The sequence below is a fragment of the Amblyomma maculatum genome, chromosome 1 (assembly GCF_055883805.1).
Source record: "Amblyomma maculatum isolate TAMU_Amacu chromosome 1, ASM5588380v1, whole genome shotgun sequence".
Taxonomy (NCBI): Eukaryota; Metazoa; Arthropoda; class Arachnida; order Ixodida; family Ixodidae; genus Amblyomma; species Amblyomma maculatum.
Genome location: NC_139344.1, coordinates 239,452,588 through 239,464,538, shown reverse-complemented (window position 1 = coordinate 239,464,538; position 11,951 = coordinate 239,452,588). Strand labels below are relative to the sequence as shown.

Here is an 11,951-nt window from a genome sequence, read left to right as displayed (position 1 = left end):
TGCACCCTTCCGTGCCGATTGCGGCCGAGAATGCTCGGAATGCGCCCGCTAATGACGCCGGGGCACGAAGCTCTGCTTTTTCGGCTCCGTCCGATCGGCGCCGGGTCGCCCCGAGCGGGGCCAGGGCCGGCCACGTCAGCGCGGTTTCCCCGAACCGTCTGGCCCAGGGCTGTCATTAGACGAGCACCATCACCGACGGCCGCGAACTTCGAGGTGCCGTTCAATGACAAGCGTCGCATTACTCGCGTCGTCGCCGCCAGAGGTGCACAGCGGCGGACGAGCCGGAAGCGAAAGCGGGTGAAGGACTGAGGAAGCCATCACGCTGCGTGCGGGAATTTTGACAACGGAGCTGCCGAAAGCAAACCAGGCACGGATCGTTGCCGCCCGTATCCGCTGACGTCACACCTAGGCTAGTGCACGCGTCACGCCGGGGATACCTGGACGCAGTGCAGCTCGGCTGGCGCGGTCGCACACGCAGCATGCGCGCCGCGCCGCACGCCTGGTCTCCGAGTGGCCGCCCAGGACTGAGCCATGCACCCAGGTGAGCCAGGGCACCCATCGCATGGGCTCTCCATGCCTGCGTTTGGTGCAAGCATTCGGTGTTGATGCAGCTTTGCCACCGCACGCACGTGCCGCTCTTAGCAAAGCGATTAAAACGGAACAGCCCTGATATGCGCTGGGAACCTTCACTGTCGTGCACTCATCTTGCAAGCTACATTTCACTCACAGCGCAACTTCACGCTCCTGTTGTGGCGAGCCACTATTTTTTGCATAACATACTGCCAGTGTCGCAGCGATGATTTACAGATGATGCATGAAGTTTACATTGCATTGCTGCTTCCACATAGAAATATGTGGTTGCAGCGTCCCCAAGTAGCTACAAACCATAATGCGCATGATTGAGCAGAAAGAGGCATGTCTCTATTCAGAGGTCCCTTTGGCACAGAAGCTTGGTGTGCACGATCTCGTGACAAAGACGGATATTTGTGTGAACTCCCCAGAGCATTGCATGCATGCAGCCGCACTTCCTTAGCGCGAGCTTAACTGCGTTGTTCTTAAGTACTCCTCTTGAGGCGTAATTACCGGAGGCCATAAAAAGAACGTATTATTGGGCGCTAAAGAAACGTCGTGATTCGTCCTCGAAAAACTATAATTATTTTTCTCGTTGCATCTTAGGTGCGCATGTCTCCAAAGCCTTAGCAGCGTTGTCTGCGGTTCGCGCGCAGCCATCTGCTGCTGCCCAACCTCGCGACGCTTGCGCCAGTGCTAGTTCTTATTTGCCTGCGTTTCTGTACGCTGCGCTGCTCGTCTTATAGCGTCTGCCCTCAGTCCCCTACTGCAGTCATCGGACAACCAGCGCAGCTGACGGTATTCAGTGGGTGCATGCAGATTTCGGGAAGCTCCCGATCCGCGTAAGCAGCCCGGGCGCTTCGAATCGGCTTCGAAATTAGCGCCGCTGAGCCCCGCACCGTTTCGTGTGCGCGCGTAAATGTGACGCGCTCACCAGGAGAGCATGGGGACACGGCGCAGGCGACACACCTTGCTGGATCCGAGAGTGAGTTGTACGTCCGGCGGGGCCCGGGCACCGCCGCATCTCCCGACTCTCAGCTGGCGGAAAACATCCGCCAGGAGAGAGCGGGAAAGCCGAAAGCGAACGGGGCTGTGAGCAGCGCGAGGGTGGGCTGGACGCCCCGGCGCCCGCCGCTCGGGCGCGCAAATTTACGCGCCGTGCAGTGTAAACGCTTTGCCTCCTCCTTGGCGCGTGCGCGCGTTCGAGCGCCTCGAGGCGTCGCGCGGTCAACATCATCAAAGGCCTGACGTGCACAGATTCACCCACTAAGCACTAACGCTCTACCGCTGATTATGTGGCCGCGTGTGGCGCCAAAAACAGACACAAAAAAATGGCAGACAGAAGTATGAAGGCTAACTATATGTGTAGCGCATAGTCACAATCATGTCACTGCACGAAGTTGCATGTGCTTCAAAGTGCTGTTTTTTTTTAAATTTATTATCGTATCTTATGTGAACAAATACCGACTATTTTTTTTTTTCTTATAGCAGTTTGTTTTCGCTGAAAAAGCGGAGACCAGCATTTCGGAAATTCTCGACCGCATATGGGCTTGGCCGTCGTTTAGCGCTATTTTCCCCAGACTTCACCAGCTGCATAGCAGTGACCATCGCCTCGCGAAGAAAAGACAACTAAAGTGCAAGTCAGTAGGAGCGGCATTATTGTGGAGAAAGAAACGAAACGAGTGGATGCAACAAAAGGTGACATAACTATTCAATCATATGTGCAGCTGCTGGTGATTTTTAATATAAGCCGTATTCGGCGTGCAAATGCACTGATTTATGTTAGCATTGAACTCATTATTTGTAGACATGCGGTAGTGCGCGCACTGAAGAACAATTTTACACTTCAAGATGATCACATCCTGGAAAAAGTTCAGCAAGTTGCGGGTCAAACGTTCAAGCATTAACATATATGTTATCGAACGGAAGACATAAGCAAACAAAGGGGGAGAAGAGCTCGCCGCTTCTTCTTTACGGATCGAGCAGAAATTTCCCAGTGAAAAATCGTCGTCGATATGTTAATAGTGTAATAAGGTTACAAGCCACGATTGCCATCAGACCGCATTCAATCGAATCTCGTACTTGCCTCCACCTTGCCGATAAGCTGTTTCAATGGGCATTTTCGATTCAGATGCAGCGTTCGTTAACTAATTCTTTGTAGAATTCTTTAAAGACTAAAGAATGGGCATTTTGGTTGCAGGTATAGAGTTCTGACTGGACAGCGACGAAACGGTACTAGACTCTCTAAATATCTTGCTCCTTCATGTATTCGCAGAGGGCTCCGGACTGCCGATTGGGATTCCCTGTTTGTTTTCACAGCTTTGTCCACGGCGCCGGAGTGGCGAAGGCTATTGGTTTCTCATGCCGTGAACGGCTTTTGTGGGAAGTATTTTCCTTGCGAAGGCGTGTATTAACGTTTCTACTCGTCTAACTTCAGTTTCACGAAAAGAAAATTAAAGCCCGGACTTTTTTTTTTTTAATCTTTAATTGCACAATGTTTACAGTTTTAGTGCTGCACATTTATACGTGCCGAGCCACTATATATTTTTCCCCGCCGTATATCAACCGCTTTATCATCCGCTTTAACGGTCGCAATGGCTTTGAATTGGTGGTTTTAATTCAGGCTGCTGTGAAGCCACGTGAGCGCCCGAAAGCGCACGTCCTTCGCCTCATCGCCTCACAGTTGTATAGCGATGTATCGATACCTACAGAGAGCTGCAGAAGGTAGGTGTGAGTAGAGTACGCGTACTATATACTGCCAACCGGTGGGATCGGTGAAAGAGGCGCCGATACCGTTCTCGCCTTGCCACGCCGGCACTTGCGGCTTTGTTTTCTTTACGACCGGCGGTGGAACGTGTACTTTGTTCTCGGTTGTTAAATCTCAGGTATTTCCGCCACACGACGCCGAGCGCAGTAGAGTTCTTGCGCGCAGGCGCTGTTCCCACGGCTGAGTGAAAGGCACCGCGAAAGACGAGCACGAGCGCGCCACCGCCTTCCCGTGATTGTTCTCTGTAGCCATGGCAACTGCCTGACGTCCTTTATACCCTTTCTTTCGCAGCCCGCTGCGCGCTGACCAGCTTTATTACAGCGCTGGCTCCGTCGGCGATGCTTCGACAGCGCGACCAAACTCCGCCGTTCTATTTCGGGGAATGACGCAGGACGCGGATGCCAGCGGTACGGTTCGTGGCGCGATGCGGGGGAAACATGAGAGATATGACTGTAGAGAAAAATTGCTCATTATCTTCGAGAAACACGTAAACACGTTACTATACCGCAGGTAATTGTTGTGCGAGGATACTCTACTGAGTAAGAAGAAAAAGGAACCTGAGATGGTATAAAGAGTTGACTGAGCAGAAGGGTGGGTGCTATATGGAAGCGAGCAACGGGCATTTCTGAAAATTTTACAGGGTCATGCTTTTGATATCTTCATTATCGGGAAAATGAGATCCTCGATTTTTCCTCATAGCTAATTTTTATTTTTGTATGTCTAATTTGCAACGTAATGTCGCTTCTATATTATTCACAGGGGGGATTAAGTATACTTCTTCAAAACATTGTTTGTTTGTTTTATCTAGCTTTTGATTTTCTTTCGAGCACACTTTGTGAGTGTCGATCAGTTGTCTGAATTCTTCCTCAGAGCTAATTTTTTTTATGCCCTATTTGCAACGCAATGTCGCTTTTATATTCCTCACATCGGAGGGCTTGAGTATACTTCTTTAAAAAACATTGTTTTTTTTTTTTTGTTTATCTAGCTTTAGATTATCTTTCACGCACACTTCGTGAGTTTCCACCTTGCCGATAAGCTGTTTCAATGGGCATTTTGGATTCAGATATAACGTTCTTTAATTAATCCTTTAAATAATAAAGAATGGGCATTTTCGTTGCAGATACAGTGTTCCGACTGGACAGCGACGAAATGGTCCCTAGACTCCCTAAATATCTTGCTCCTTCATGGATTCAGAGAGGGCTCTTGACTGCCGATTGGGATTCCCTATTAGTTTACACAAGCTTACATTAGTTTACAGCAGATTGTGGCAAGCTCTCCAAGAGATGGGAGTTCCAATTCACCTCATCTGTCTCCTCAGGAACCTTTATGAAGGGCAAGAGGCCACAGTCAGAACTGGGCATGGTCTTACTGATTGGTTTCCAATTGAGAAAGGGGTGAGGCAAGGCTGCATACTGTCGCCCTGCCTATTTAACCTATATGCAGAGTGCATCATGAGAAAGGCCGGTCTGGACGAGTCTTCAGCTGGAGTGAAGATTGCTGGAAAACGTATCAACAACCTTAGATATGCGGATGATACCACTCTAATGGCAGAAAGTGAAGTGGAACTCAAGAGACTTCTGATGCGCGTACAAGAAGAGAGTGAGAAGTTTGGGCTTAAACTGAACATTAAAAAGACGAAGATCATGGCGTCTTGCCCTATCAAGTCCTGGAGCATCAATGGACAAGAAGTGGAAGCTGTGACAGATTTTCTATTCTTGGGCGCCAAGATTACCTCGGAAGGAGACTGCAGCCATGAAATTAGGAGACGCCTGCTTCTGGGAAAGAGAGCAATGGTTAGCCTTGACCGCCTAGTAAAGAGCAGAGACATTAGTCTGCCAACCAAGATCCGTATAACCCGTGCTATGGTCTTTCCAGTTGTGATGTATGGATGCGAGAGTTGGACTGTGAAAAAGGCTGACCGCCGAAGAATTGACGCGTTTGAATTGTGGTGCTGGCGAAGACTCTTAAGAGTTCCTTGGACTGCCAGAAGATCAAATCAGTCGATATTGTCGACCATAAACCCTGACTGCTCATTGGAGGGTCAAATTCTAAAGTTAAAGCTCAGCTACTTTGGTCATCTGATGAGAAGAGAGGAGTCGCTGGAGAAAGATTTGATGTTGGGAAAGGTTGAGGGTCGCCGGAGAAGGGGTAGGCAGCGAACGCGATGGTTAGATGGCATTCTCGAGGCATTGCAGATGAAGCTGTGTGATGTTAAGAAGATAGTGAGAGACCGGAAAGCGTGGCGTGACATGGTCCATAGGGTCACGAAGAGTCGGACACGACTGAACGCCTGAACTGAACTGATTAGTTTACACAGCTTTGTCCATGGCGCCGAAGTGACGAAGGCTATTGGTTTTTCATGATCATGATCATGATTATCATGATCGCATGATGATCAGTTGTTTCGATGATTTCTCAGAGTTAATTTTTATTTTTGTATGTCTAATTTGCAACGTAATGTCGCTTTTATACTCTTCACATCTGGGGGCTTAGGTGTACTTTTATAGCTTAGGTATAGCTTTTGATTTTTTTCTCGCACATTATAGTGAGTCTCGATCAGTTGCCTCGATTTTTCCTCAGAGCTCATTTTTATTTATTTTTTTTTTGTCTAATTTGCGACGTAATGTTCGTTTATATTCTTCACATCTGAGGGCTTAAGTATATATTTCTTCAAAAACATTTTTCTTTTTTTATCTAGTCTTTGATTTTCTTTCGCGCGCACTTCGTGAGTCTTGATCAGTTGGCTGCCTTGCACGCTAATAACTATGACCGGAGATAAGTTATGCGTTATTTTATGCGCTCCTCCCAAAGTTCTAGATGGAAAAACGCTGCACGTGCTCGCCCACAGCACAAAGAAGACATATAGGTAGTAACGCCAAAAGTAGAAATGAAAACTGAATCTTGCGCCTCCTTTCCACACTGACGGTGAAAGGGCACGCGCACAGTAGCAAACGACTGGCGGAACCTGTTCTGACTGGTCAACCAGTTCACGCGCTGTGCAGAATAGAGGAAGCTGATTAAGTTGGCACCAGTCGACTTTCAGTCGAGTTTCAGTCCATCATCGCTATATGCAACAAACCACCACACTCTGAGTAACCCAAGCCAACCTATTTCGATTAATTAGTTTGTAAAGTACCCATTTGAAGCTATTCACTGGCTAGCTGAACGAACATCGTACAATCGTTGCACCCCATAGAAGAAAGAAGTTTAGCAAAATGTCGTCGGCGAGAAGATAGGTGTCGCAACGCAACACAAGCTGACCTTGTTATTAGCTAGAATAATTGTAAAATTATAGGCTCCTGGGATTCTGCTGCAATGGTAAACTTTGTTTTTATATAAAATGCGCATAGGTCTTTTCCACTACCGAACAAAGCAGTTGCCTGACTATCTGAAGTCTCTGAAAATCGAATCGTATAGAAAAGATTACGCTCGAACCTACTCATAAAGAGCACAGTTATAATAGCGAAAGCGAGCTCATTAAGAACGAGGGTGGTGGTGTCGTGAAATAATGGTTTGGTTCGTTTTATAAGGTTCAACGTCCCAAAGCGACTCAGGCTATGAGAGGCGCCGCGAAATAACGTAATAGGGCGGTGCCACTACGTCTCAGATATAAACAAACCACTATGGCTGATCTCTCCGTCAGAGCGAACGGTGAGACGCTGTAAAGTCGCCCCCACAATCGAAAACCGCGCTTGCCGTAGGCACAGAATCCGATGTCTGTGTCCCCGTCTCGTTGACATCATCCCGGGAAGAACCTGCTGGCGGCTGAAAAACAATGATAAAGGCCGCACAAGAACTGTAGACAACCACCACGCAAGAGTGTGCCGACGGCCACCAGGCATCGAAGCTTAAATAGTCCGTGCGTGATAACCAGCTTAGCAATGCGCCGTATGTGAGAGGCGAAGCGCGAGGACTGGGTAACTTTGAAAACGAAAGAATGGGGCTCTGTTAGTGATCTACCGATAGCAGCGGCTGGAGGAGTTGCTGTGTTGCTGGAACAACAGGCCACGTTGTGAAGCGCTAGACAGCACTATACCGAATTCCAGGAATCTGATCATGGTGATGAAGAGGCCGACCTGCCACTATCTGCCGTAAAAGCTTCGAACGCGATTAGCCATTCCGTATCTATAAAGTCGATTGTTAGCATGAAAGGGCCTCGCCGCGGGGTATGCCCGAGCTGTAGAGCTCTCAAAGGACTGTAACAGAACTTTCTTTGAGTAAGCAAACATATAGGCAATGGAATTTTTTAAAAACGAGTGCCACTTCTCACGAGTATTAAATCTTCCGGCTTAACATATCCACTTATAACGAACTTTGGATACAACGAAATATTTCCGCGAGCCCGTCAGGTACGTTGTCAGTTAGGTCAACTGTATATTATACAACTTCTTAAACTTTTCAAATGGTGATATTTCAGTGCTGGAAGCATGCTCTCGTTCATAAGTGAACACGAGATAGTATAACTTTAAGAATGTTTGGTTATTTACAAGTAAGAAAAGGCTGTATCGCAGAGTTTCCCTATCCGACGCGGTCAGCCCTTTTTTCCTGTTTGGCCGCGATTGAAAGCATGAATAGAAACCGACCCTGTCTGGTGCCAGTGTTACGGTGTCACTGCATGGTTTCTTGCCAGGATACTTTGTTGGGCGAGTTGGTAAACATCCATTGTTAATTTAAACAGCGCGAACAGGAAGACACAGGACAATATACAAGGAAGCCACAGTACAAGCGCTGACTCACAACTCAGCCTAAGCCTTTACTTCAAGGCCCAGATAACAACAAACATGAAGAAAACGAAGCAATCACGTGAAACAACCCCTGGGTTCACCTGCTACACAAAAACTCACTCAAAAAAGAAATCTATTTGCTTGAAAGAGCAATAGAAGTCTTGCTGACACAGTTATTGTCCCTTGAAATAAAATATGATTCGGCTGTTTCGCTCTTCAACTTTTCTTTGTGGCGATACAAAATCTTAACCTGGTTAAACGTGGGAGTACACCTCTTCTCCTTCTTCATTGTTTCACAGGAATGGCGATGTGAGACCAGAAATGTATTGTCCTTGCCACTTTCCAAGTTATTCCGGTGTTCCAGTAGTCTCTTGTTAATATAGCGTCCTGTTTGTGGAAACCTGTACACAACACCAGTCTTGCATCTAACAAATGGGTCTCTATGTCTCACCCCACATTCTTGCTTCTTCGATTCTCTTTCCCTTTGAATAGCCAGGCAAATCCTCTTCATCTTGAGCGGGGCGGTCAATGCGACATCAACACCATACCTCTTGCCTACATTTTTGAGGCCATGTGGAATTCTGTGCACATACGATACCACCGCAACCTTCCTCTTCTTCTCACCCATGCTGAGCAGGGATTTCTGTCTGAGCTTTCTTTTAAGGCTCTTCAGTAACCGGCAACTGGCCTCATTAATAACCGACTCCCGATAACCGGCCTTTGCAATTCTTGTTACTGAATTGCACCGGAAAAACTTGGAAAGTGGCAAGGACAATACATTTCTGGTCTCACATTGCCATTCCTGTGAAACAATGAAGAAAGAGGAGAGGTGTACTCCCATGTTTAGCCAGGTTAGGATTTTGTATCGTCACAAAGAAAAGTTGAAGAGAGAAATAGCTGAAGTATATTTTATTTTAAGGGACAATAACTGTGTCATCAAGACTTCTCTTGCTCTTTCAAGCAAAGAAATTTCTTTTTTGAGTGACTTTTTGTGTAGCAGGTGAACCCAGGGGTTGTTTCACATGATTGCTTCGTTTTCTTCATGTTTGTTGTTATCTGGGCCTTGGAGTAAAGGCTTAGGCTGAGCTGTGAGTCAGCGCTTGTACTGTGGCTTCCTTATATATTGTCCTGTGTCTTCCTGTTCGCGCTGTTTAAATTAACAATGGATGGTTTCTTGCATCCGAACGGGACACCTTGGATCAATTACTCTATTCTGCAGAGCGGAATTTCAGCTGTTCTTTTTCCTTACTAGGTTCTGTCGTGAATGCACTTGTGTGACACTCGTGACACGCTTGCTGTTTCGGGAAGCATGATGTAATAATCCTTTTTGTCGGTTTTGTGTTAGATTTAGATGAAACTAAATGTTCTGTAGAGGAGCAACGCATGCAACGAAAGCAGCTCAGTGTAATTTAGAACACCGCTCCGCGTTTGTTTTTCTAATAAAGCGAGACAGCAGCAAACATAAGGCAAAATTTGCTTCCTTCGGCTTCCAGTAACGAGTGTGGTAACTGTGTTCCTGTTCGGCAGAACGGATTTAGAATTGTTCCATTCGAATAGAAATTATTCATTTCGCATTCAATTGGAAATTACTATTGGTATATTCGATTCCGGCAGCTCGTGGTAAGTGTACGTTTGTGGTCGTCTACTTTTATGCTTTGAAGAACTGCAAAAAACCGCAGTCACGTGACGTGACGCGTCTCACGTCACGTGTCTGCACATGGATGTGGACGAGCAGCTTGAGCGAAATGTGTCGTTGTATTTTGCACTAGAATTATCTGCGGTATTGTATGCAACAATTAATATGCCTCTTCGAAAATAAGCAGTCGCGATGAGTACCGCAAGCAGTTGTTAACACTCGAACCTTTCTCAATGCCCTTTTTACAGGACGCAGAGGTGTGGACAGCGAGACAGCTTTCGTCATCGCCATTATTGTCGTGTTCATTGTTATCGGTGTTTTTGTGTTCATCTACGCTTGCTGCGTCACAGAAGAGAAGCTGAAATCCGCCACGAAAAAGAAGGCATCGCAAAAGAAAAAGGATGCAGGGCCAACCGCACCTCCTGCGCCCGCGCCAACCTCAGCTCCAGCGGCGCCGGCAGCAGCACCGGTGGCGGCATCTGCCGACAGCAAGGCGAAGCCCAGCACGGCCGCTGCGCCGTCGCCGGCCAAAAACGGCGGCAGTGACACGCGGCAAGCCGAGATCGTGCTCACCGTGCAGGAGGCCGCCGCGCAATCTTTGCCGGCGTCTCGTCCTCCGGTTCCGAGTATGTCAGAGCTGACGCCAACATGGAAGCCGCTCAGCTCTGAACCCCGCCAAAATGGAATAAAGAGCATGGTCTCAGAAGTGGCCCCGTCCGTGCAAAGCACTCCATCCGTGTGTGACCGAGCGTACTCGGTGCACCTTTAGCGAAGCGGAGTTCATCCGGTTCAGAAATGGCCCCGCTCCTGCAAGGGTTGCAAGACCAATCTACTAGACGAGTCAATTTTGTGTGTTCCCTCGTGAGTCAATTTCACGGACAGTCAAGCGCCCGCTCGCTGCGCGATACAGGGTTGAGCAGTCGCTGGAACGATTTCTCAAGTGGCAGAAGCGGAGCATTCAGTGGTTGTGTGGACGTCTTGTGTGTGCTTGTCCTCGTCTCCCGGCTTGTTTGTGTGCACTCTTCGAGAACTGTGTAAATACTACGGACTCTGATGACAAACCGGTACTCAGTACTGGACGCAGACATGCACTTTACACAAGAAACTCTTTGTAAAAAATGTGTGCATATACTCGCGCTTTAGCTTTTGTTTCTGTTTCAGGAAGATATGGCAGAACAAAGGTGTGAAACAAAGACAGACGTATGATATTAAAGGCGCAGTGCCACTTTGATGCGGACGATGCATATGTGCCATGAAATATAGTGTGCATTATTTTTTTCTTCCCACACGTCGACGCGAACAGACTAGGATCCACTTGTTCGAGGCCATCACTCTTTCCTAAGTGTTCGATTTGGCACTGGATTTCCTTTCCTTTCGTCTTGCGCTGTTTTTCTGCTGGACAGAACGGCAGAGCCATTTCTGGTATGATGTCGCGCAGTTCCAAGGCGCACCTAGATAATGTCGGAGAGGAAAAGTGGGGAAGAAGGGGGGGGGGGGGGCTTTGTGGTGCTGTCCCTTTTCTTTTTTACGTGGTATGTAGAAAGCTTTATTGAAGGACACTGCAGGTATAAGCTTCAGTTGAGGGAACAGTTTCGGGTCATAATGAGCTCTGAATATATATATGTGTGCAATTTCTTTTTCTATTTTGCTCGATAGTAGATCATAATGCGTCTTTGAAAGTGTTGAAACATTGGCTATGGTTGAAAGGGGGGGGGGCGGAATTATATTTACGTCATAGTCATATAAATGGCCGCATGTGCAGTGTTCTCACGGAAACTTCTATACTCAGTTGCCATGAATGCAGCGGCGAAACTCCTCAAAGAAAGCCCTCCAATCAATGGCGTCGACAGAGATCGAGGAACCTCCAACAACTGAGGCGCAAAGTAATTTTGCCCTTGCCCATCTCATGCCAGTAGGTGACAAAGGGCGCTTTCTTGGCCCAAACTAGTGTACAGTCCCTATAAGAAAGGATAGAAAGAAACTGCCCAGCATAGAGGGCGACATGGACCAAGGCTGGTGTGCTAGTGTCCCTCCCTTTGGAGAGGGACCAGCGTTGAAAACTGACGCCATTGGCTGGAGCGCCTCCTTTGAGGAGCATTTCCTGCTGCATTCTTGATTTGAAACCGACTAATTTTCGTGAACCCCCATCCGCCCTCAATGTTTCTAATGGAACCGACAGTAGGGGGTTGAGTTGAGTTATCAAGTAGAAAACCGATTACAGGGTTCATGAAACGCTGTCGGGTCGGGTCGAGAA

General features: G+C 47.6%; 1 protein-coding gene across 1 annotated transcript; it reads left to right on the top strand.

Annotated features, from left to right (window-relative positions):
* The first annotated feature begins 239 nt into the window (after positions 1-239).
* On the top strand, positions 240-10,955 carry LOC146206016 (uncharacterized). The gene is made up of 2 exons (XM_084590651.1): positions 240-541; positions 9,946-10,955. The coding sequence occupies exons 1-2, from the start codon at positions 532-534 to the stop codon at positions 10,464-10,466; spliced, it is 531 nt and encodes a 176-aa protein (XP_084446777.1). The 5' UTR covers positions 240-531; the 3' UTR covers positions 10,467-10,955.
* Positions 10,956-11,951: the final 996 nt, after the last annotated feature.